General features: G+C 43.7%; 1 protein-coding gene across 1 annotated transcript; it reads right to left on the bottom strand.

Moving 5' to 3' along the window:
* Positions 1-599: 599 nt before the first annotated feature.
* Positions 600-26,076, bottom strand: LOC140460459 (uncharacterized). Its single transcript, XM_072554997.1, has 2 exons — positions 25,732-26,076; positions 600-1,804 (listed from the first exon to the last, which is right to left on the bottom strand). The coding sequence occupies exon 2, from the start codon at positions 1,489-1,491 to the stop codon at positions 727-729; it is 765 nt and encodes a 254-aa protein (XP_072411098.1). The 5' UTR covers positions 1,492-1,804; positions 25,732-26,076; the 3' UTR covers positions 600-726.
* Between the last annotated feature and the right edge of the window lie 1,131 nt (positions 26,077-27,207).

Below are 27,207 nucleotides of genomic sequence, written 5' to 3'. Positions count from 1 at the left end.
TTTGAAGACTTGACAAACTCCCAGGATGCCTGAACTTCATACTGTTCCTGTGCAGTTCCTTATTTTGTAAGTTTTCCCACTCGAAGATACAAAGGTGCATTGCTGATGAAGTTAAGTGGAAACAGCCAAGCATCACGTTAAATAGTGATTTCCATCCTTTTAGTGACCTCATAATCGTCCAGCAAGCCAAAAGGCTCTGGTGGTGCAGAGGAACTGTCCCTCCCTTGGAACCAAAAGATTAGAGTTGAAATTCTGCCTGTGCTGAGGTGTGTTAGGATGTGCCCAAACGGGTTGAGCAAAAAAGGAAATACCAATTTTACAGCAGGAAACCAGTGAAAGAGTGAGCAGGGCCCCAGAACGTGAAAATGGACAACTGCAGCGATGACCTCCAATCCAACCCCTGCAGAGTGTGAACTGACTGGTGCTAGTGAGTTCAGATTAGCATTTGACGCCAGTCTCACAGCGAGAACACTTGGATGGTTCCTTCTCAATGCAAAAACATTGATGCGACATCAGGAACAGGACATTTTAAAGCATTTCCCACAGACTAGGCATTTCAACCATCTCTCGTCAGTGTGAACTCGCTGGTGTCTCAGCAAAGTCTGCTTGCTTTTAAAACTCCTCTCACATTGAGAACATTTATAAAGTGTCTCACACCAAATCGGGAAGGTTCTTGTGTGACCGCAGGTTGCACGGACAAGAAAAGTCCTCAGAGCAGCTAAACGGTCATTCCCCAGTGTGAAGTTGCTGGTGTTTGCGCAGGTGATCGGATCTCTTATAACCAATCCCACAGCGAGAGCACCTGAATGGTTTCTCCTCAGTGTGAATTTGTTGATGGGACATGAGGACACCAGCACTTTTATAGCACTTCCCACAGTCTGGGCATTTGAAAGGTCTCTCGTCACTGTGAACCCGCTGGTGCGTGAGCAGGTGGGTGGACTGAGTAAACCCCTTCCCACACACTGAGCAGATGAATGGTCTCTTCTTGGCATGAGTCAGCTTATGTAGCTCAAGCCCGTTGTTGGTTTTGAAGCTCTTCTTACAACTTGAACATGTAAAAGGTCTCTGCTTGGTGTGAACTTGCTGGTGTTTCAGCAGGTGAGATGACCGAGGGAATCCTATCCCGCACGTGCTGCAGGTGAATGGCCTCTCCCCAGTGTGAACCCGCCGGTGTCTGCTCAGGTTCGATGAGCACTTGAACCGCATCTCACAGTCAGAGCAGCTGAATGGTCTCTCGCTGGTGTGGACAGTTTTATGACACACCAGTAACCTTGCACTTTTAAAATGCTTCCCACACTCGGTGCATTTGAATGGTCTCTCGTCAGAGTGAACTTGCTGATGTATCCCAAGTTTGTATGAGGCAGTGAACCCCTTTCCACACACTGAGCAGGTGAATGGTTTCTCCCCGGTGTGGTTGCGTTGATGAACTTGCAGTTCAGACTGGCATCTGAATCTCTTCCCACAGTCCTCACATTCCAATGGTTTCTCCATGACGTGGCCTCTATTGTGATTCCAAAGGTTGGATGATTGGTTGGAGACTCACACACAGAAACCACACGTACAGTTTATCCCTGCTGTGATCAGTGTGATTTCTTATTTCAGTCTGTGTAACCATTTCAAACTTTTACCTTGGTCAATTCATCGGAAAATACTGTGTCGATAGTGTGTGTGTCTCTGCGTTTCCAGTTAAATCGATGCTTGACATCTTTCTGGCAGATGGAATATACAAACATTTCTCCTTTCACACCCAAAGGCCAATGAGATTCAAATCCTTCTCTGATGGAAATCCTTCCCATCAAATATCCTGGAAAAGGAAATGACAAATTTCATCACTGTTAGAAATGGATAGAAATTCAGAGAATTTCAGTTTCTATAGATCACCATTCTTTCCCATGTCATCCCAAAGCCATAAATCCCTAGGCCCACACTCCCTCCCTTTTCCTCCTCCCTGTGCTGAAATCCCAGTGAAGTGCTGAATAGATCCTTGATCACTGGAAGGATCAAGTGCTGTGGGAAAAATGCAGGGAAGTGGATAAGAGGATTGTCATCTCAGCCCTGATTCTATTTAATGGCAGAGAAGTCTTGAGGGGTCAAACTGCAGTTTGAATCTGTTACCATGTGATATTGTCGAATGTTTTCCAAATCCTTTTGACGAACTCATAACAGCCAGAGATAGTGAAATAATTCACTTCAGTCATGATTTATGGTGAAATATTAATCTAAAAGACCCTGACTAACCACAGAACAGCAGATGTCACCCTGTTCTCCAGAGCTGACTGCGAAGAGAGTTTATGAACAAATGTGAAAGGAGTTTCACCAAACCTCCCGGTTTAGTTTCGGGTTCCCTACCTTCTGATTGCAATGGTGACTTCATGGTGTACTGAGATGGAAGCTAAAAATATCCATAAATTATTGAAGGAGACTGGACTCATTCAGAGAATGGCTAATAAAGCAGGTACCATTCTGGGCATTTTAAGTTGAGATGCAAAGTTCAGGTGCACCAACATGACGTGAAACCGCAAAGAAACACTGGTTCAGCTACAGCGAAAGTATCCAAATCTGGTAATTTCTCTTTGTGAAAGACACAGGAAACAAGAAACGCTGCAGGTCACAGTGGTTCAGACTCCATCCTTAGCAACCTAACATTTCAAACCTAGACAACGCTGCATATTGATTGTTCACATGAAGTACTATTCTCCTCAGCATACCAAGTGGCCACTTCCACCCGCAGCCACCCTGCACCCCCACTGTTGCACAAACGCTGCTCCCTTCCACACTTCATGTCAGCTCTAATGAAGAACCTTCTCATCGCGAAGTGTTAACTTACATAGAACATAGAACACAGATGAATACAGCACAGTACAGGCCCTTTGGCCCTCGATGTTGCGCCGATCCAAGCCCACCTAACCTACACTAGCCCACTATCCTCCATATGCCTATCCAATGTCCGTTTAAATACCCATAAAGAACCTACCCCTAACATCTGTCCTATACCTACCACCCCTTAATTTAAAGCTATGCCCCCTTGTAATAGCTGACTCCATATGTGGAAAAAGGTTCTCACGGTCAAACCTATCTAAACCCCAAATCATCTTGTACACCTCTATCAAGTCACCCCTAAACCTTCTTTTCTCCAATGAAAACAACTCCAAGTGCCTCAGCCCTTCCTCATATGATCTTCCTACCATACCAGGCAACATCCTGGTAAACCTCCTCTGCACCCGTTCCAGTGCCTCCACATCCTTCCTATAGTATGGCGACCAAAACTGCACACAATACTCCAGATGCGGCCGCACCAGAGTCTTAGACAACTGCAACATGACCTCAGGACTCCGGAACTCAATTCCTCTACCAATAAAAGCCAGTACGCCATATGCCTTCTTCACTGCACTATTTACCTGGGTGGCAACTTTCAAAGATCTGTGTACATGGACACCAAGATCCCTCTGCTCATTGACACTACCAAGTATCCGACCATTAGCCCAGTACCCCATCTTTTTATTACTCTTACCAAAGTGAATCACCTCACACTTAGCTACATTGAACTCCATTTGCCACCTTTCTGCCCAGCTCTGCAGCTTATCTATATCCCGCTGTAACCTGCCACATCCTTCCTCACTGTCAACAACTCCTCCGACTTTTGCATCATCCGCAAACTTGCTCACCCAACCTTCTAGCCTCTCCTCCAGGTCATTTATAAAAATGACAAACAGCAATGGTCCCAAAACAGATCCTTGTGGAACACCGCTAGTTACGACACTCCAAGATGAACCTTTACCATCAACTACTACACTCTGTCTTCTTCCAGCCAGCCAATTCCTAATCCAAACCCCCAACTCACCCTCAATGCCATACCTTCATATTTTTTGCAGTAGCCTACCATGGGTAACCTTATCAAATGCCTTACTAAAATCCATATACACCACATCTACCGCTTTACCCTTGTCCACCTCCTTAGTCACCTTCTCAAAGAATTCAATAAGGTTTGTGAGGCACAACCTGCCCTTCACAAAACCATGCTGACTATCCTTGATCACATTATTCCTATCCAGATGTTCATAAATCCTATCCCTTACAATTCTCTGTAAGACTTTGCCCACAACAGAAGTGAGACTCACCGGCCTATAATTACTGGGGTTATCCCTACTCCCCTTCTTGAACAAGGGAACCACATTTGCTAGCCTCCAGTCTTCTGGCACTATTCCTGTAGACAACGAGGACATAAAAATCAAGGCCAATGACTCTGCAATCTCCTCTGTTGCTTCCTAGAGAATCCTTGGATAAATGCCATTAGGCCCAGGGGACTTATCTATTTTCACCCTTTCCAGAATTTCCAACACTTCTTCCCTACATACCTCAAAGCTGTCCATTCTACTTAATTGTGACTCAGTATTCACATCGGCAACAATGTCCTGTTCCTGAGTGAATACTGACGAAAAGTATTCATTCAGTGTCTCCCCAATCTCTTCAGCCTCCACACGCAACTTCCCACTACTATCCTTGACTGGACCTATTCCTACCCTAGTCATTCTTTTATTCCTGACATACCTATAGAAAGCCTTAGGATTTTCCCTAACCCTACCAACTAAGGACCTTTCATGTCCCCTCCTTGCTGCTCTTAGCTCACTCTTCAGGTCCTTCCTGGCTATCTTTTAACTCTCAATCGCCCCAATTGAACCTTCACGCCTCATCTTTCCATAGGCCGCCCTCTGCCATTTAACAAGGGATTCCAATTCCGTATTAAACCACGGCTCCCTCACACGACCCTTTCCTCCCTGCCCGACTTGCTTTTCCTCAGTGGATGCTGCCTAACAGCTGTGATCTCCAGCACTTTTTTTTGATTCCAATACAGATTCCAGCAACTGTTCAGGTACCGCAGGCATGATTCATGAGAACGGAGAAGAGAGGAACTTCAGTTTTGTAGATACACGTCCGGGCTACTCTCCCGCGCAATTGGCAGATTTGACCAAGATTTTCAAAATCATATGGCGGCTGCACACAACAGATTGGGCAAAACCGTTGCAATTGTTGGAAAGATAATAGCTTATTGTTTTCATTACCAGTGACAGAGGGAATTGTCAGTTTTCACGCAGCAAGGTCTGTTTCTGTGCTGTACATCTCTATGACTCTGTGAGCAAGATAATCTTCCAAATCTTCACTTTCTCTGCTCTCTGTTGCACAATGGTGCTCGGCTGATTGACGGCAGGTCTGGCCCAATAGGGAGAGTGGGTAGGTCCGGAGGACCATGTGTGGGCGCATGGTCCTCCAACCAATCGGGGTGAAAGGGACGGGGGGGGGGGGGGGGTCTGGATGGGGAGCACTGGATCTGGAACACACTGCCTATGAAGTGTGACAGAGGCAGATGTAATTGCAGGTTCCAAGAGCGAATTGGATTATGATCCACCACAGAAATCTTTCATGAGGTTCAGGGAAAAAAATGGGAGCTTGACGCCAGTTGGATTATCCTTGCAAGTCGCCAACACAGACATAACTGGATGAATGGCCTCCATCTGTGTGGTAAACAATTGCAATGACATCAGACTCAATTGCACAAGATTTGAGTGCCTGTGGGATTTTATAAACTGATAAAGTTACTACATACTCAACATCCTACAGGTTTAGAAGGTGAAGTCTTTCTTTCAGCCAAAATTACAAACCTCTCTGCTTTCACATTCAGAAGCCAATGAGATTCAAATCCTTCTGTGATGGAAATCTAACCCTTCAAACATCCTGGAAGGAAATGCAAGATTCAAGCTGAACTCCAATCCTGTTACTGACCAAGTTTAAGACTCCAGGATCAGTAATTCAAACACCTTATTCAGAACTAGAAGCCGAGCAGATTCTCTGTCCTCGGCAGTACATTGGACTGATGAAGGGCTTTTGCCCGAAACGTCGATTTCAAAGCTCCTTGCATTCTGCCTGAACTGCTGTGCTCTTCCAGCACCACTAATCTGGTGCTGGACTGCACCTAATCTAATCTGGACTGCACCACTGCAGTCATTGTTTTTACCTAGTACATTGGACTGACCCATCAATCGCAATAAACATGCAACTCCTGTGGGTCCCCAGTCATTTACACAAGGTCAGCTGATGGATAGATCCTTGGCTATCCTCAGCTTGATCTCCGGGGTCTCCAGTCCCAACCCTCCCTTTATATCAGTATTCCCTCACTTTTCTACACGGTAGTGATCCAGCTCTAGCTGCTGGCTGTCCTATCGTTAGGGAAAAACAACGACTGCAGATGCTGGAAACCAGATTCTGGATTAGTGGTGCTGGAAGAGCACAGCAATTCAGGCAGTATCCAAGTAGCTTCAAAATATCTCTGCGAGGTGTTGGCAGGAAGTAAGGAAAACGTTGCTAGAATTTCTCTAATCTGCGACTTACACGGACAGAACTATCTGCTTCCCAGCAGTTCCTTTACTTCAGTCGTGTTCTCATTGAAGCTGTCTCCTGTCTGCTGTCAGTTCTGTTATTTCTGACTGTTTCACAATTATAGATCTAAACATCAGATCAGAATCTAATCTATTCATTCATTCAGTCGGATTGAAGTTTCTCTTGTGGCGAATGATCAGTTTCGCATTTCCAATGAGACGAGTCTGTGCAATGGAATGTCTTATCAGTGTTGCCACGGCAACGTGTCTGCAGGGAAGAGCCTGTTTTGAGTTTCAAACTCAGAATAAACTTCTCCTTCCAGTAGCACTCATCCTGTCAGAACAGTTCACCTCAATGTCTCTCAGCCACATGAGAGAGACAATTTTATTTTAAAAACACACGAGTGGTTTGTGTGAGGGACGGACTTCCAAAGAAAGTGGTGGACCCGGTTACAGTTACAATGTCTAAAAGACATTTCAATAAGTACATGAATAAGAAATGTTTGGAGGGATATGGGCCAAGAGCAGGCTGGTGGGATGCTTAGTCTGGGATTATGGTCGACATGGACTGGTTAGGCCGAAGGGTCTATTTCCGTGTTGTATGATTCCACAAAACCTTTTAATTGAAAGGACAAGTTTAAACTTATGAGCCTGTTCTTCCTTTTAAATGAACTTGTTAATCATTAGTGGGACTGTCCTCAGAATACTGAGCCAGGGTTTTAACATTTTACAACAGCAATGATGTCAGGGCCTTGCAGTGGGTGAAGCCAAGACTCACTCAGCGATCACCTCTGATCACAGGCCACAACACAACACAAGGAATACCTTCACCACACCAACTACAGCAGTTCAGGAAGGCAAAACCTTCTCCACAGCTAGGGTTGCAGTGCGATGAGATTTCAATTTTCCAAACATGGACTGCGAGTACCATTTTGTCAATGGCTTGAATTTGTTAAGTGCGGACAAGAAAATTTTCTTATTCAGTGCATGGATGTACCTCCGAATCAAGTACAGACGGAAACAGACCCTTCGGTCCAACTTGTCCATTCTGACCAGATATCCCAAATAAATCTAGTCCCATTAGCCAGCAATTGGCCCATATCCCTTTCAGGTAAAAACAATGACTGCAGAAGCTGGAAATCAGATTGTGGATTAGTGGTGCTGGAAGAGCACAGCAGTTCAGGCAGCATCCAACAAGCAGCGAAATCGACGTTTCGGGCAAAAGCCCTTCATCAGGAATATCTATTCATATACTCATCCAGATGCCTTTTAACTGTTGTAATTGTACCAGCCTCCACCACTTCCTTGAATATGGACATTTTGTAAGGCGTCACCATCTATTTCCCGACATTCTATAACTTCCAGATCCTTTCCAACAGTAAACATTGATGCAAAATACTTGTTTAGTATCTGCCTCATTTCTGCAGCTCCGCACAAAAGTCGCCTGGCTGATCTTAGAGGGGCCCTATTCTCTCCCTAGTTACTCTTTTGTCCTTCATATATTTGTAAATGTATTTGGGCACGGTGGCACAGAGGTTAGCAATGCTGCCTTACAGCGCCAGAGATTGGGGTTCAATTCCCACCTCAGGCGACTCTCTGTGTGGAGTTTTCACCTGTGTCTGTGTGGGTTTCCTCCAGGAGCTCTGGTTTCCTCCCACAGTCCAAAGATGTGCAGGTTAGGGTGAATTGGCCAAGTTAAGTTGCCCATAGTGTTAGTTGTAGGGGAATGGGTCTGGGTGGGTTGCGCTTCGGCTGGTCGGTGTAGACTTGTTGGGCCGAAGGGCCTGTTTCCACATTGTAAGTAATCTAAAAACCCTTTGGATTCTCCTTAATTCTATTTGCCAAAGTTATCTCATGTCGCCATTTTGCCTTCCTGATTTCCCTCTTAAGTACACTCCTACTGCTTTTATACTCTAAGGATTCACTCAATCTACCCTGTCTATACTTGAAATATGCTTCCTTCTTTTTCTTAACCAAACCCTCAATTTCTTTAGTCATCCAGAATTCCTTATACTTACCGGCCTTTCCTTTCACCCTAACAGGAATATACTTTCTCGGGATTCTCGTTATCTCATTTCTGAAGGCTTATTTACTGTGGAAAATGATATGGAAGATATATACTGTAGGGAAATAGATGGTGACATCTTGCAAAATGTCCAGATTACAGAGGAGAAAGTGCTGGACACCTTGAAACACAAAGGTGGATAAATCCCCAGGACCTGATCAGGTGTAATACAGGGAGAACTAGCCATTTGGATACAGAACTGGCTCAGAAGTAGAAGACAGAGGGTGGTGGTGGAGGGTTGTTTTTCAGACTGGAGGTCTGTGACCAGTGGAGTGCGACAGGGATCGGTGCTGGGCCCTCTACGTTTTGTCATTTACATAAATAGACAATAGACAATAGACAATAGATGCAGGAGTAGGCCATTCTGCCCTTCGAGCCTGCACCGCCATTCAATATGATCATGGCTGATCATTCCTAATTAGTATCCTGTTCCAGCCTTATCTCCATACCCCTTGACTCCACTATCTTTAAGAGCTCTATCCAATTCTTTCTTAAAAGAATCCAGAGACTGGGCCTCCACTGCCCTCTGGGGCAGAGCATTCCACACAGCCACCACTCTCTGGGTGAAGTAGTTTCTCCTCATCTCTGTCCTAAATGGTCTACCCCGTATTTTTAAGTTGTGTCCTCTGGTTCGGCACTCCCCCATCAACGGAAATATGTTCCCTCCTGCCAGAGTGTCCAGTCCTTTCATAAGCCGATACGTTTCAATCAGATCCCCTCTCAGTCTTCTAAACTCAAGGGTATACAAGCCCAGTCGCTTCAGTCTTTCCGTGTAAGGCAATCCTGCCATTCCAGGAATTGACCTCGTGAACCTACGCTGCACTCCCTCAATAGCCAGAATGTCTTTCCTCAAATTTGGAGACCAGAACTGCACACAGTACTCCAGGTGTGGTCTCACCAGGGCCCTGTACAGCTGCAGAAGCACCTCTTTGCTTCTATACTCAATCCCTCTTGTTATGAAGGCCAGCATGCTATTAGCCTTCTTCACGACCTGCTGTACCTGCATGCTTGCCTTCATTGACTGGTGGACAAGAACACCCAGATCTCTCTGAACAGCCCCTTTACCTAATTTGATACCATTGAGGTAGTAATCTGCCTTCCTGTTCTTGCCACCAAAGTGGATAACCAGACATTTATCCACATTAAACTGCATCTGCCATGCATCTGCCCACTCACCTAACTTGTCCAGGTCACCCTGTAATCCCCTAACATCCTCATCACATTTCACCCTACCACCTAGCTTTGTGTCATCAGCAAATTTGCTAATGTTATTGCTGATACCATCTTCTATATCATTTACATATATTGTAAAAAGCTGCGGTCCCAGCACGGATCCCTGCGGTACCCCACTGGTCACTGCCTGCCATTTCGAAATGGAGCCGTTAATCACTACCCTTTGTTTCCTATTAGCCAACCAATTCTCTATCCAATCTAGTACTTTGCCCCCAATCCCGTGCGCCCTAATTTTACTCACTAACCTCTTGTGTGGGACTTTATCAAAAGCTTTCTGAAAGTCCAGGTACAGTACATCCACTGGATCTCCCTCGTCCATCTTACGAGTTACATCCTCAAAAAATTCAAGAAGATTAGTCAAGCATGATTTCCCCTTCATAAATCCATGCTGACTCTGTCCTATCCTTTTACTATTATCCAGATGTGCCGTAATTTCATCCTTTATAATAGACTCCAGCATCTTTCCCACCACTGAGGTCAGACTAACTGGTCTATAATTTCCTGCTTTCTCCCGCCCACCCTTCTTACAAAGTGGCACAACATTAGTCACCCTCCAATCCTCAGGAACCAACCCCGATTCTATTGAACTCTGGAAAATAATCACCAGCGCATCCACGATTTCCCGAGCCACCTCCTTCAGTACCCTGGGATGCAGGCCATCAGGTCCCGGAGACTTATCAACCTTCAGACCTAACAGTCTCTCCAACACCAAATCCTGGCAAATAGAAATTCCCTTAAATTCAGGTCCTTCAGCCACTGTTACCTCAGGGAGATTGCTTGTGTCTTCCCCAGTGAACACAGATCTGAAGTACCCATTTAATTCCTGTGCCATTTCTTCGTTCCCAGTAATATATTCCCCTGCTTCTGTCTTCAAGGGCCCAATTTTTGTCCTAACCATTTTTTTGCCTTGGACATACCTAAAAAAGCTTTTACTATCCTCCTTTATATTCTTGGCTAGTTTACCTTCGTACCTCATTTTTTCTCTGCGTATTTCCTTCTTACTAATCCTCTGTTGTTCTTTAAAAGCTTCCCAGTCCTCCGTTTTCCCGCTTATCTTCGCTAAGTTATACATTTTCTCTTTTAACCTTATATGTTTCTTTACTTCCCTTGTCAGCCACGGCCGCCCATGTCTCCTCCTGGGATCTTTCTTCCTTTTAGGAATGAACTGATCCTGCATCTTCTGCATTATACACAGAAATATCTGCCATTGTTCCTCCACGGTCTTCCCTGTTAAGGTATTAAACCATTGAACTTTGGCCAGTTGCTCCCTCATAGCTCCATATTTCCCTTTATTCAACTGAAATATTGTCACTTCAGATTGTACCCACTCCCTCTCAAATTGCAGATTGAAGCTTATTGTATTATGGTCACTACTTCCCAATGGCTCCTTCACTTCGAGGTCACTGACCAATTCTGGTTCGTTACACAATACCAGATCCAGAATCGCCTTATCCCTGGTCGGCTCCAGCACCAGCTGCTCTAAAAATCCATCTCTGAGGCACTCCACAAAGTCTCTTTCTTGAGGCCCGATACCATCCTGATTCTCCCAGTCTACCTGCATGTTAAAATCCCCCATAACAACTGTAGTAACATCTTTGCGACAAGCCAATTTCAGCTCCTGATTCAACTTACCTCCAACATCCAGACTACTGTTTGGGGGCCTGTAGATGACTCCCATGAGGGTCTTTTTACCCTTAGTGTTTTGAAGCTCTATCCACACTGACTCTACATCCCCTGACTCTAGGTCCGCCCGCGCAAGGGACTGAATATCCTCCCTTACCAACAAGGCCACCCCACCCCCTCTGCCCGTCAGTCTATCCTTACGATAACACATGTAGCCTTGAATATTCATTTCCCAGGCCCTGTCCCCATGAAGCCACGTCTCAGTTATCCCCACAATATCGTATCTGCCAATTTCCAAAAGAGCCTCAAGCTCATCCACCTTGTGTCTAATGCTTCGTGCATTCATATATAGAATTTTTAATTTGTTACTGCTCTCACCCTTCCCCTCAACCCTTATTTCACTCAACTTTACAGCATGATGCCTTTTCCAGTTTTCTGCCTCCTTGATACAGTTGTCTTTCTTGACTTCTCTTGTTCTAACTACCCCTTCAATTTCCTTTTTAAACATCCAGCTTGTCCCCTCCCCCCCGCTACTTAGTTTAAATGATTTGGATGCAAGCATAAGAGGTACAGTTAGTAAGTTTGCAGATGGCACCAAAATTGGAGGTGTAGTGGACAGCGAAGGTTACCTCAGATTACTCTGGGATCTTGATCAGATGAGCCAATGGGCTGAGAAGTGGCAGATGGAGTTTAATTCAGACAAGCAGTGAGTTGAGGGGTGCGTAGGTTAAGTTACTATATTTTACATAAGGATTAAATCTCGGCACAACATCGTGGGCCTAAGGGCCTGTTCTGTGCAGTACTTTTCTATGTTCTATGTTCTAAATGTGAGGCACTGCATTTTGGGAAAGCAACTCTTAACAGGACTTATACACTTAATGGTAAGGCCCTCCGGAGTCTTGCTGAACAAAGAGACCTTGGAGTGCAGGTTCATAGCTCCTTGAAAGTTGAGTCGCAGATAGATAGGATAGTGAAGATGGCGTTACGTATGCTTGCTTTAATTGGTCAGAGTATTGAGTACAGGAGTTGGGAGGTCATGTTGCAACTGTACAGGACATTGGTTACGCCACTGTTGGAATATTGTGTGCAATTCTGGTCTCCTTCCTATCGGAAAGATGTTGTGAAACTTGAAAGGGTTCAGAAAAGATTTACAAGGATTTTGCCAGGGTTGGAGGATTTGAACTATAGAAAGAGGCTGAACAGGCTGGGGCTGTTTTCCCTGGAGCGTCGGAGGCTGAGGGGTGACCTTATAGAGGTTTACAAAACTATGAGGGGCATGGATAGGATAAATAGATAAGGTCTTTTCCCTGGGGTCAGGGAGTCCAGAACTCGAGGGCGTAGGATTCGGGTGAGAAGGGAAAGAAATAAAAGAGACCTAAGGGGTAACCTTTTCACACAGAGGGTGGTACATGTATGGAATGAGCTGCCAGAGGAAGGGGTGGAGGCTGGTACAATTGCAACATTTAAGAGGCATTTGGATGGGTATATGAATGGGAAGGGTTTGGAGGGATATGGGCCGGGTGCTGGCAGGTGGGATTAGATTGGGTTGGGATATCTGGTTGGCATGGACGGGTTGGACCTAAGGGTCTGTTTGCATGTTGTACATCTCCAAGACTCTATGACTTCCTCTGGCAGCTAATTTCATACACATGCCACCTTTTGCATGATAAAGCCACCTCTTAGGACACTTAATTCTCTCCCCTGTATCCGGAAACCAACACCCTCTAGTTTGAACTCCCCCACTCTGGGGAAATGACCTTGTCTAATTATTCTATCCATGACCCTCATGACTGTATAAACCTCTATGAGGTCACCCCTCAGCCTTTGATGCTCCAGGGAAAACAGCCCCAGCCTATTCAGCCTCTCCCTCGAGCTCAAATTCCTTCAACTCTGGCAATATCCTTATAAATTGTTTCTGAACACTTGCGAGTTTCACAACTTCCTTCCTAATGCAGGGAGACCAGAATTGCACACAATGTTCTAAAAGTGGTCTAACCAATATCCTGTACAGCTGCAACATGACCTCCCAACACCTATAGTCAATGCACTGACCAAAGAAAAGCACACCAAATGCCTTCTTCACTATCCTATCGACTTGCAACTCCACTTTCAAGGAATTATGAACCTTCCATGCGAGGTCTCTTGGTCCAGCGACATTCCCCAGGACCTTAATAATAAGTGTATAAGTCCTGGCCTGACTTGCTTTTCCAAAATGCAGCACCTCACAGTTATCTAAATTAAGCTCCATCTGCCACTCCTCAGTCCATTTGTCCATCTGATCAGAACCTGTTGTACTCGGAAGTAAAATTTGTTTGCTGTCCATTACACCTCCAATTTTGGTGTCAGCTGCAAACTTACTAACTATACCTCATTTTGTTCACATCCAATTCATTTATATGAAATGACAAAAGGCAGTGAACCCAGCACCGATCCTTGTGTAACTCCACTGGGCACAGGCTTCCAGTCTGAAAAACAACCCTCCACCACCACCACCACCACCACCACCCTCTGTCTTCAACCTCTGAGCCAGTTCTGAATCCAAATGTCTTGTTCTCCCTGTACTCCATGTGATCCAACCTTCCTAAGCAGTCTCCCATGATGAACCTTGTCAAACGCCTTACTGACATCCATAGAGATCACATCTACTGCTCTGCCCTCATCAATCTTGTTTGCTACTCTTCAAAAACCTCCATCAAATTATTGAGACATGACCTCCCATGCACAATTCCATGCTAACTATCCGTAATCAACCCTTGGCTTTACAAATACATGTATATCCTGTCCCTCAGGATTCCCTCCAACAACTTGCCCATCGCCGAGGTCAGGCTCACTGGTCTATAGTTCCCTGGCTTGTCCTTACCACCCTTCTTAACAGTAGCACCATGTAAGCCAACCTCCAATCTTTCGGCACCTCACCTGTGACTATCGATGATACAAATATCTCAGCAGGGGTCCCAGCAATCACTTCCCTAGCTTCCCACAGAGTTCTGGAGTACACCTGATCAGTTCCTGGGGATTTATCCACCTTTATGCATTTTAAGATGTCCAGCACCTCCTCCTCAGTAATATGGACGTTTTTTCAAAATGTTGCTCTTTATTTCTCCACTTTCTCTATCTTCCATACCCTTCTCCACAAGAAACACTAATACAAAATACTAATTTAGTATCCTACCCCTATCTCCTGCTGTTCCACACATAGGCGGCCTTTGGTTTTTTTAGATTAGATTAGATTACTTACAGTGTGGAAACAGGCCCTTCGGCCCAACAAGTCCACACCGCCCCGCCGAAGCGCAACCCACCCACTTTGGTGATCTTTAAGGGGCCTTATACTATCCCTAGTTACCCTTTTGTCCTTAATCTAACTGCAGCATCACTTACAATGTTAAGGTGACCTCTTGAACTACGTTTCAGTTACAAATAAAATGTCCCAGCCTATCAAGCCTCTCCTAATAAACACAAACCCTCCAATTCCAGCAACATCCTGGGAAATCTCTTCCGAAACTTCCTCAGCTTAATAACACCCTTCCTTTAAAAGGGAGACCAGAACTGGACACAGTACTCCTGTAGAAGGAATCTAAAAGGGAACATAAAAGTGTGCAGCTATGCAAGTGGACAAGTTATGTGCTAACCGCACACGGTTCCAGTTAAGGGAGAACACAGAAAATTCTTAACTACACACAACTGATGTTCCAAGACCTTAAGGCCTATTAAAGGGAATAAATGTTGCTAAAGCTTAAAATCGAGATGTTAGAATCAGAATGCCTCCTGTGTGGAAAGAGGCCCTTCGGCCCAACAAGTCCACACCGACCCTCCTAACAATAACCCATCCAGACCCATTTCCCTACATTTACCCCTGACTAATGCACTTACCCTACACATCCCTGATCACTATTGAGAAAGTCTATAGCCTTAAAAGTTGTCCTTAAATATTTAGACTAAATGTAAAGCTGAATTATAGAACACATTTGCTGCACACGAGGCCAGGCAAGGAGGGGTCAGGCCACAAAAGAGGGAGCCCAGGATGTGCAGAAGGTAAAAACATCTGTTCTCACCAAGTGATAACAGGATGGTCTAAGGCAATGAAGGACATTCACCTTAACATCAATGAATCTGAGTAAACAGGACACCGAGTGATAACATTCACGGTTGTTCATTTGTTAAACAAATGAGTGTTTGATCACCTTGCAAGTATGTCAAAAGCATTGTAATTATTGGTCAGGTCCTATCAATTATAATTGATTCTTATTACCCTTGCAAGCTCGGCAGATGCAGAGGGAAAAAACATTTTTCTGTTACAATCCCTGACCTGAGAGTTCAACAGGATATGAGAGAGCGGGCGAAAGCGAGAGGGAGCACGTGAGACAGAGAAAGAGAGAGAGAGAGTGCGCGAGTTTACAAAAGCACTGCATGTTCTTAACAAGACAGATAACAGTGAAGGACAATAATTCGGGAGAGAAGTTAATTGATACTGATTCTACGTCAGAATCAAACACTCTTTCTAATTTCACAAGGGAATAGCCATGAATGTTATCACTTGGTCTCCTGTTTACACAGATTCACTGATGTTAAGGCAAATTTTTTAATTGCCTTACCCTCCCCGTCTATTTTCTAGCGCGCAACTGTGTTCTATAATTCAATATTACATTTTTGTCTAAATGCTTAAAGACTCATTTTAAGGCTATAGACTTTCACAGATGAAGCTTTAACTTACAGGCCATGACTGGCTTATTTGAATTTGAATCACAACCCTGAAAAGAAAGCACGTTGAGTTTGAGACTAATGAGTAATTTACAATATAACGTTACCATAATGTTTCAGCGAGAGGTACAGAATGATTCTGTTCTGGAGATAAAAAGCAGGAGTCTGCTCCGAGCTTAAAGTTATTCTAAACCTAACATTGAAGAGTTTCTGACACAATCTGTCAGGAAGCCATTTTATGATCAAAGTTTGCCCTCCTCGCTAAGAAGCCATTTTGTAAAACAATGGTATCTGACATGCGAACTGTGCAAGGTGACCTTACGACCTCTCCCATGTAGCTTAGACTGGTACCTCATTATGATAGGGACTTATCTCGCCAACAGGCGCTTGACTTGGCTGGATCTGTTCTTCCCATCTAATGGATGGCTAAGGGCCTGTAGGAGTATTCAGTTAAGCACACAGAGATCTGTCAATTAACTTCTCTCCCTTACAAATTATTGCCTTTCCACTGTTGTTTGTCTAATTGAGAACATGCAGTGTTTTTCTAAAATTCAGGACAAAGGAAGCCTGTTTGTGACAGAAGGGGCAGCCTGTGAGAGCTCTTAAAGGAAAAGCTGGTACCCTACTCTCCTCGGGTTCTTGAACCTCAGCTAGTCTGACTTATATGTGTCAGTATTATGTTGTAACAGTAATGCTATTGCTAAATAAAATTAAACTAAACTGTCCATCAGTTTTTTATTCCAGATGACCAAAGAGTACGATCTCCGGGACAAACCAAGAGAGGCTTACAGGTCAAGTCCATTAGGGATTCCCTGGCCCATCTATAATAGTATGGGCAATTTAGCGCGGCCAATTCAGCCTAACCTGCACACCTTTGAACTGTGGGAGGAAACCGGAGCACCCGGAGGAAACCCACGCAGACACGGGAGAACGTTCGAACTCAACACAGAGTTGCCCGAGGATGGAATCGCAGGAGGGTTCCTGGCACTGTGAGGCAGCAGTGCTAACCACTGAGGCATCATGCCGCCCTCATTTCTGAGATAGAGTCATAGAGATGGACAGCATGGAAACAGACCCTTCGGTCCAACCCATCCATGCTGACCAGATATCCCAACCCAATCTAGTCCCACCTGCCAGCACCCAGCCCATATCCCTCCAAACCCTTCCTATTCATATACCCATCCAAATGCCACTTAAATGTTGCAATTGTACCAGCCTCCACCACTTCCTCTGGCAGCTCATTCCATACACATACTACCCTCTGCGTGAAAAAGTTGCCCCTTAGGTCTCTTTTATATCTTTTCCCTCTCACCCTAAACCTATGCCTTTTAGTTCTGGATACCCCGACCCCAGGGAAAAGACTGTCTATTTATCCTATCCATGCCCCTCATAATTTTGTAAACGTCTATAAGGTCACCCCTCAGCCTCCGACGTTCCAGGGAAAACAGCCCCAGCCTATTCTGTCTCTCCCTGTAGCTCAGATCCTCCAACCTTGCCAACATCCTTGTAAATCTTTTCTGAACCCTTTCAAGTTTCACAACATCTTTCCGGTAGGAAGGAGACCAGAATTGCATGCAATATTCCAAAAGTGGTCTAACCAATGTCCTGTACAGCTGCAACATGACCTCCCAACTCCTGTACTTAATACTCTGACCAATAAAGGAAAGCATACCAAACGCCTTCCTCACTATCCTATCTACCTGCGACTCCACTTTCAAGGAGCTATGAACCTGCACTCCAAGGTCTCTTTGTTCAGCGACACACCCTAGGACCTTACCATTAAGTGTATAAATCCTGCTAAGATTTGCTTTCCCAAAATGCAGCCCCTCGCATTTATCTGAATTAAACTCCATCTGCCACTTCTCAGCCCATTGGCCCATCTGGTCCAGGTGCTGTTGTAATCTGAGGTAACCCTCTTCGTTGTCCACTACACCTCCAATTTTGGTGTCATCTGCAAACTTACTAACTGTACCTCTCATGCTCGCATCAAAATCATTTATGTAAATTGCAAAATGTAGAAGGCCCAGCACCGATCCTTGTGGCACTCCACTGGTCACAGGCCTCCAGTCTGAAAAACTATCCTCCACCACTACCCTCTGTCTTCTACCTTTGAGCCAGTTCTGTATCCAAATGGCTAGTTCACCCTGTATTCCATGAGATCTAACCTTGCTAATCAGTCTCCCATGGGGAACCTTGTCGAATGCCTTACTGAAGTCCACATAGATCACATCTACTGCTCTGCCCTCATCAATCTTCTTTGTTACTTCTTCAAAAAACCCAATCAAGTTTGTGAGACATGATTTCCCACGCACAAAGCCATGTTGACTATCCCAAATCAATCCTTGCCTTTCCGAATACATGTACATCCTATCCCTCAGGATTCCCTCCAACAACTTGCCCACCACCGATGTCAGGCTCACTGGTCTATAGTTCCCTGGCTTGTCTTTACCGCCCTTCTTAAACAGTAGCACCGAGTTAGCCAACCTCCAGTCTTCCGGCACCTCACCTGTGACTATCGATGATACAAATATCTCAGCAAGAGGCCCAGAAATCACTTCTCTAGCTTCCCACAGGGTTCTAGGTTACACCTGATCAGGTCCTGGGGATTTATCAACCTTTAACCGTTTCAAGACATCCAGCACTTCCTCCTCTGTAATCTGGACATTTTGCAAGATGTCACCATCTATTACCTTACAGTCTATATCTTCCATATCCTTTTCCACAGTAAATTCTGATGCAAAATATTCATTTAGTATTCCCCCATTTTCTGTGGCTCCACACAAAGGCCACCTTGCTGATCTTTGAGGGGCCCTATTCTCTCCCTAGTCACCCTTTTGTCCTTAATATATTTGTAAAACCCCTTTGGATTCTCCTTAATTCTATTTGCCAAAGCTATCCCATGTCCCCGTTTTACCCTCCTGATTTCCCTCTTAAGTATACTCCTACATTCTTTATACTTGCCTAAGGATTCACTCGATCTGTCCTGTCTATACCTGACACATGCTTCCTTCTTTTTCTTAACCAAACCCTCAATTTCTTTAGTCATCCAGCATTCCCTATAGATACCACCCTTCCCTTTCACCCTGACAGGAATATACATTCTCTGGATTCTTGTTATCTCATTTCTGAAGGCTTCCCATTTTCCAGCCGACCCTTTACCTGCGAACATCTGCCTCCAATCAGCTTTTGAAAGTTCTTTCCTAATACCGTCAAAATTGGCCTTTCTCTAGTTTAGAACTTCAACTTTTAGATCTGGTCTATCCTTTTCCATCACTATTTTAAAACAAATAGAATTATGGTCGCTGGCCCCAACGTGCTCCCCCACTGAATACCTCAGTCACCTGCCCTGCCTTATTTCCCAAGAGTAGGTCAAGTTTTGCACCTTCTCTAGTAGGTACATCCACATACTGAATCAGAAAATTGTCTTGTACACACTTAATAAATTCCTCTCCATCTAAACCTGTGGAAGTTGAGTAAAAATGGACTTTGTCCCGGAGCATTTTGGATATTAGACAAAATGGCTCCTATAAGTTCTTATCAACGAGGTAAAAACAATGACTGCAGATGCTGGAAACCAGATTCTGGATTAGTGGTGCTGGAAGAGCACAGCAGTTCAGGCAGCATCCAAGTAGCTTCGAAACTTGGATGCTGCCTGAACTGCTGTGCTCTTCCAGCACCACTAATCCAGAATCCTATAAGTTCTTGACATGTTTGTGCTAAAGTTGTAAAATAGTATCTGCTATGTGTAATACTGAAATTTGCTTACAGTTAAAAGATCACTGCTGACAGTTAGCACTTGGAAAGAGATAACTGAAACGACAGTTGACAGCATCTGAAATGTCCCAAGTCCTGTTTTAACCTGATAAGATACCTCGACCGCAGAATGTTAAAAACTCCAGCACATCCAGGGATGCAGCAGTTTGTGTGTCAATGAAATAATGTTATCGGATTGGACATTCCAAAGACCAACAAACTGTTGTAAATCTTGTGATTGCGTAAATTAGAATCACCCGAGTAGATGTACTTGCAGTTTTAGAGAATATAGGGTAACTCTTCGTTCACTTTGGAGAGCGACTGGCCGGCGTGAAGTTGACTCTGGAGAGCCTTTGCAATGCTATAGAGCAGATCGTTGTCTTTGTATGCATAGTGTAAACTGTCTCCACGGATCCGAATAAATCTCTTATGTTTAATGCTTTAACAGTGCCTGATTGTTTCATTGAAGGAGATAACTGACCAGTGCCAGCAAGGGCACTCAGGACCGAAGAGTCCAACTCGTCAAACCTTTAACACTATGGCAGTCCCAGTCGATGTTTGGAAAGTTAAAATCCTCTACCATAAATACCCTATTATTCTTACAGATAGCTGAGATCTCCTTACAAGTTTGTTTCTCAATTTCCCTCTGACTATTGCGGGGTCTATAATACAATCCCAATAAGGGGATCATCCCTTTCTTATTTCTCAGTTCCACCCAAATAACTTCCCTGGATGTATTTCCGGGAATATCCTCCCTTAGCACAGCTGTAATGCTGTCCCTTATCAAAAATGCCGCTCCCCCTCCTCTTTTGCCTCCCTTTCTATCCTTCCTGTAGAATTTGTATCCTGGAACATTCAGCTGATCTCTATGTATTTTCTTTATGCAGAGAGTGGTGGGTGCATGGAATGCACTGCCAGCTGTGGTAGTAGATTCAGATACATTAGGAACATTTGAGCGACTCTTGGATAGGTACATGGAAGATAGTACAATCAAGGGTATGTAGATTAGTCTGATCTTAAGAGTAGGATAAAAGGCCAGCACAACAAAGCTTGTTCTATGTTCCTCAAATTTCCCTCTGACTATTGGGAGGTCTACAGTGCAATCCCATCAGGTTGATTGGCCGTCATTGTCACAATGATCATTCAGTTATTTGTATCTAATTTCAACGCATCCATTTTCACTGGACAGTTTGTCAGAAATGTTTTCTCTCGTTGCAACTGTGATGCTTTCCTTAATAAAAAATGCCACTTTCCCTTCTCTTTTGCCTCTCTTTCTACCCTTCCTGTAGAATCTGAAACCTGGAACACTGAGCTGCCAGTCCCATCCATCCCTCAGCCAAGTTTTTGTAATAGCTATGATATCCCAATCCCACGATCCCAAACATCCCGAGTTCATCAGCCTTACCTATAAGACTGCTTGCATTGAAATAAATGCAGTTTAATTCTTCAGTTACTTCATTCTCTGACTAGCTCTTGGCTATCTTCTCTAATTATCGTCTTCTTTTCATATTCAAAACCATCCTCACCTGTCTTTCTATGTACTCTGCTACTTAGGATCCCTCCACCCCTCTCTCCAATAGTTTACAGTCTTCTTTCTGAGAGACAGCGAGAGAAAGAGAGAGAGACAGAGAGACCATTTTCGAGCTGAGATTACCAAAGCCAGTAGAAAATTAACTCTTTGTGCTTACTTGCTACAGACCGAATGTTTTGAAATGAATTGCAATTTGGGCAATATGATGATTTTGAATAGCCATTGCTGATTATGAAATGCAAACACTGTAAAAGGTTGATGTTTTAAATTACAGATTTGAGACAGCCCAGGGAAACCCTCGTGGACTCAGACCTGTAATATTCTGTTGGTTCATCCCGGAGATCATACTCTTTGATAGTCTGGAATAAAAATCTCTTTCAGACAGTTTAGTTTAATTTTAGTCATCCCCTTTATTTAGCGATCGCATCACTGCTACAACATAACACTGACACCCATAAGACAAGCTAACTAGGTTCGAATAACCCTGGAAAGTAGGACATCAGCCCTTCAAGAGCCCTAGCACGCTATGCTGTTATACTATCACAAACAAGCTTCCTTTATACAAAAGGCTTACAAAAGCTGTACTGTCAAAAACAGGCTTTATTTATACAAAAAGTTGGCAAAAGCACTGCATGTTCTGAACTAGGCAGATAATAGTGAAGGACAATAATTCGGGAGAGACGTTAATTGATACCGGGTTTTGTTTTGAAGTCTGAATCAAGCACTGTTAATAATTTCATAAAGGAACAGCTGTGAATGTTATCACTCAGTGTCCTGTTTAAGGCAAATGTTCTTAATTGCCTTCGAGCAACCTGTTATCACTTGGTGAGAACAGATATTTTTAATCTTCTGCATAACATAGGTTCCCTTTTTTTTAAAGCCTGCCTCCCTCCTCACTGATTTTCTAGTGCGCAGCAAACGTGTCCTATAATTCAGTATTACGCTTTAGTCTAAATGTTTAAGGACAGGGTTTAAGTTCATAAACTTTCTCATCATTCTTTTTGAACAGGTCTTGTCTGCCCCAGAAGATCTAGGAACCTGAATCCCTGAACATGACACTCCAACCTGTGCAGCCACTGATTTAATGTCCGTTAATCTTTTATTCTTTCCCTCATTTGAATTGGGCACTGGAAGTAAACCAGCAAATACTACTTTTGAGGTTCTCTTTTTTTGAAAAAAATCTTCTACTTCATCTCTTATATTCTCTCTGTAAAGCTTGAATCTTTTCCTTAACTAGGTCATTCCTACCAATGTGTACAACAAAAACTCCAACCTTGTGTACGAATAACTCCTGGTTTCTCACTTGCCCTTTTAACAATATTTTCAAAGGTTTTGAGCCACCCTTAACCCTGGCACTAGGAAAGCAACATACTGTCCTAGATTCACACTCACTGCCACACAGTCTCCTGTCTGTGCTCTTGACGGGAGAGTCCCCTATAACAATTATTCTTCTAAATTTTGTCAAAACCTGCCAAACATAAGATTCATTTGAGGTGCCCAAGATCTGACTGTCTCTTCTGTTTTGTTCTGAGAGACTACCCTTTTAAACAGTACCCTGAACGGAATATGTGTTTGAGAGAGGAATAGCCACAGGAGACTTCTGAACTACCTACTTATCTTCCTGACAATCAACCATCGATCTGACTGACTGTGCTGTGAAATAACTTCGTTAACTCTACTAGCCATCAAACTCTGTCTCTTATGTGTCCTTAATGTCATTCAGACTAAAAACAAGCAGCTTACAACCGCACCTTTTATGTAAAATAAAACTGCATTTCTTTACCTGAAAAAAAGAGCTCAAGCATGCAAAAAATTAAATAAAATACTGCACACACAAATATGAAACAAAATCAACCACATAGCTGGACAGTCAAATTAAAAACAAAAGACTGCTGAACTGGTCCAGCAGACAGCTTTCAATCTTTGATTGAAAATAACTCATTCCCGAGCCATCTGCGTCAGGCCGATCCAAAAGCTCCATAAATACAGCTCTGTTGATTTAAAACAAAACTCTCCTGTGATTTAAAAACCACATTAATCATGTTTAAACACAAAACTCTCTGCTGTGATTTTTAAAAAATTCATAACGTTTAAAAATAAAACTATCCTCTTAGCATATAACTGCTGAGAAAAAGAAATAAGCTATTTATAGCTAAGGCTCTCCAAAAGGTCTATTAACGGTGGCACAGTGGTTAGCACTGCTGCCTCACAGCACCAGAGACCCGGGTTCAATTCCCGCCTCAGGTGACTGACTGTGTGGAGTTTGCACATTCTCCCCATGTCTGCGTGGGTTTCCTCCGGGTGCCCCGGTTTCCTCCCACAGTCCAAAGATGTGCAGGTTAGGTGAATTGGCCATGCTAAATTGCCCATAGTGTTAAGTAAAGGGGCAAATATAGGGGAATGGGTGGGTTGCGGGTCAGTGTGGACTTGTTGGGCCAAAGGGCCTGTTTCCACACTGTAAGTAATCTTAACGTGAGGACTCGTTTGAATCAAAAAGATCTCTTAGAGGAACTCATTTGAAAAAACAACTTTTTTTGCATTTGTGTCCATAAAATAACTAAAAGTGAATCAAAATAAAAATATTACGCAACTGAAATGTAATAGCTCATCCAAATAAATGCTTTGGACTATTTTGGTTCCACCAAGTATAATTCCAAATTAGTGTCATTGGGTTGAATATAGCAAAAATAAGCCAGTATTGAGACAGAGAAAGTTGGACAATGACAGAGAGGTGATCAGGGAGTGCAGAGGTGAGACAAATGGTCATAAATTTGGGTTCACTGTAAAGGTGTAACACCAGCTCTCTAAGCAGGAACCTCTCAGCAAGAGCACTGAAACCTTCAACTTGCAGATGAACGGTGGAAATTACTCACCTGTGAAACAATTTCAACTTTTAACTTGAAGATCTTCTGCCAGAGCCTACAGCTAGACAGACATCAGAAGTATTGAAGGCAGATTGAACTCTGAAGAAGATATCAGGGACAGAAAGCATCCAAGTCTGTGCAGACCAGAGATCACCATACACTGAGAAGGACGGGAGAGTCCCCGAGAAGGGGCAGAGGAGATTTTTCACAATAGTTTGAGTGAGAGATTTGATGGAGTTGTGTGATTGGTTTAGATATGTTTTGGAGATGCCGGTGTTGGACTGGAGTTTACAAAGTTAAAAATCACACAACCCCAGGTTATAGTCCAACAGGTTTAATTGGAAGCACACTAGCTTTCGGAGCGATGCTCCTTCATCAGGTGATAGTGGAGGGCTCGATCGTAACACAGAATTTATAGCAAAAATTTACAGTGTGATGTAACTGAAATTATACATTGAAAGTTATATTTTTCAATGTATAATTTCAGTTACATCACACTGTAAATTTTTGCGATAAATTCTGTGTTACGATCGAGCCCTCCACTATCACCTGATGAAGGAGCGTCGCTCCGAAAGCTAGTGTGCTTCCAATTAAACCTGTTGGACTATAACCTGGGGTTGTGTGATTTTTAACTTGGTTTAGACATGGTAGTTAAAAAATGAAGTTCCTATTGGCTGATAACAAAACGTTTAAATAACAGGTGATTTTTGGGCAAGTGGTCAGCAGCAGAAGTGGCTTGTGACAGTTTAAGGGCGTGCTGGGAATTTCAGTCAAGCTAGTTTGAACTCTGACCTCAATTAAGCTGCAGCAGGATGTGTTGTGATCTTCTGTTTCCTGTGTTGACCAAATCAAGTAAGGGTCATAAGGACTCTGGACTATTGCTACCTGACATGACACATAGAATGTCACTGTTCATGGCCCAGTGTAAATATTTGTAAAAAGTTAAAAATCACATGACACCAGGTTATAATCCAGCAGGTTTATTTGGACTATACTCTGGTGTTGTGTAATTTTAAACTTTGTTCACCCCAGTCCAGCACAGGCTCTTCCAAATCATAAGCATTTTCATTGGAAATATGTGATTAGGTTTTTATCAATTCCTTGGCTGGTTGCCCGAGGCCTATTTGACAGCAGCACATTTGCACACAAGTCAACACAATAAGGAAACACTCCCTCAGAAGGAGAAGTTTCCAGATCCACACTGGAAAAGCAATGCCATGAAGTCCTCTTCGTAAGACAAAAAACTGTGAGGCGTGATCGACATTGGCCACTTCGCTTGAATTTGATTCAAGCCAAATTTAGCCACTCAAAGTAAGAGTTAGGGTGATAAGTGAGTTAAAGTTAAAGCTAAGATAAAGTGAAGTTCAATGAAGGGAGTTAACGTTGGATGAAATAAGTAACTGGCGCAATGGGTGTTTAATATTGAGTATTAGTACCGAATAAATGTGTTGAGTGAGTTTTCTGCCTTTAATCTGGTACACAAGGGAAGAATACCTGCAGAAAAAGGTTTGAGGTCTCCTTTTCGGGCAACAGACAGATTCTGCAGGTAAGAGGTTATGCAGTGAATATAGTGGCCAGAACCTTAGTACTTACATTCAAAGGCCGATAATATCCGTGATTTTGATGAAATCCAGTGATGTGTGATGCTTTGGTCGGAGTTTCCAGTCTGCGATCCCCTCACAAACAAGTTTGTCACATCCACGATTTGCAGAAAGCCTTTCTCACGCGCTGCGCTGCCCAGGTTCCTGGTCCCGGGAGATCCTTGCCCCGAATAAAGATGGCGGCCGCGCCTGCGCGCGGGTTCATTGCTGGTGGTACCGCCGAACTTTGCCTCCAATAAAGATGGCGGAGGTAGCTTCCTTGTTCTCCCCTTCCTCACTCGTCAAGCGCCCACAGCCAGGGACAAAATCCCTATCTATTGCCAGGGTGCAGCTCCAGCTTCAGTTGCTCCCTGTGATAGAGAAGCAATAGTTAAAAGTTTTTTCTTGGTTGCTGAAATAACGATGCACAGTAAATTTTGAAATGAATGTCCTCTCTGACCTATCTCCTCCATCCCCACCCCCATTCACTTATTGTACTCTTTGCTACTTTCTCCCCACCCCCACCCCTCTCTCATTTATCTCTCCACTCTGCAGGCACCCTGCCTCTGTTCCTGATGAAGGGCTTTTGCCTGAAATGTCGACTTTCCAGCTCCTGGGATGCTGCCTGACCTGCTGTGCTTTTCCAGCACCACTCTGATCTCGACTCTAGTTTCCAGCATCTGCTGTCCTTGTTTTTACCTTGCTGAAACACCCCTCCACCCATGACTTAGGTGCTTCCTCTATTGCAATGCCTTGTCAACCGCATTCCTTATCTGCTTATGACTCATGTGAAAAGCGTGGATGTGTCAGATCCTGATGTTCTGTTCCTTTGGATTTCTGAAATTGTTGGGTCTTTTGACTGGGAGTTTCAAGTATTTTAGTGCTGTGCCCTGCTACACTGTGAGGGGTTCTGTGGATGTTCTTTTATGGTGGAACTGAACCCATTTCCATACATAGCTTTTCATTACTGTCTGTGATAAATTGTCTGTTTTGTGCTCAGAGTCATTGTAATGTACAGCATAGAAACAGACCCTTTGGTCCAATTCGCCCATGCTGACCGGATATCCCAACCTAATTTAGTCCTACCTGCCAGTTTCTTTAGCTGACTGTCCAGATGAGGTTTCTGCCACTGACCATACCCTGACTGGACGCTCTACCTTTAGAAGCTTTAACTTGCCGAAGTATCATTCCGAGTTCTTGCTGCTTTTCTTGTCTGCTTTTGATATTATTTCAACCATCAAATTCTGCACCGTGATTATTATCTGGCACCAATTCTTCATAGCGTGACACATTTAACACTGCTTCTCTCTCACTACAGATATCAGCAAATATTACCCATCCATCATTAGTTGTGAATAAAATGACATTTCACCTTCCTGAATCGCTGCAGTCCATAATGTAGAGGTGCTCCACAATGTGGTTCAGTAAGTACTTATCAAGTAAGTTGGGACAAAGGAACAGTGATATTTGTCCCAAAAACAGTTTGTGT

Source organism: Chiloscyllium punctatum, chromosome 36 (assembly GCF_047496795.1).
Source record: "Chiloscyllium punctatum isolate Juve2018m chromosome 36, sChiPun1.3, whole genome shotgun sequence".
NCBI classification, from domain to species: domain Eukaryota; kingdom Metazoa; phylum Chordata; class Chondrichthyes; order Orectolobiformes; family Hemiscylliidae; genus Chiloscyllium; species Chiloscyllium punctatum.
The sequence above is the reverse complement of the archived record's forward strand: the minus strand, read 5'-3'. Positions and strand labels throughout refer to the sequence as shown.

Bases quoted from the DNA above. Each gene is read 5' to 3' on its own strand.
- LOC140460459 (XM_072554997.1), bottom strand. From the start codon at position 1,491: ATGGAGAAACCATTGGAATGTGAGGACTGTGGGAAGAGATTCAGATGC.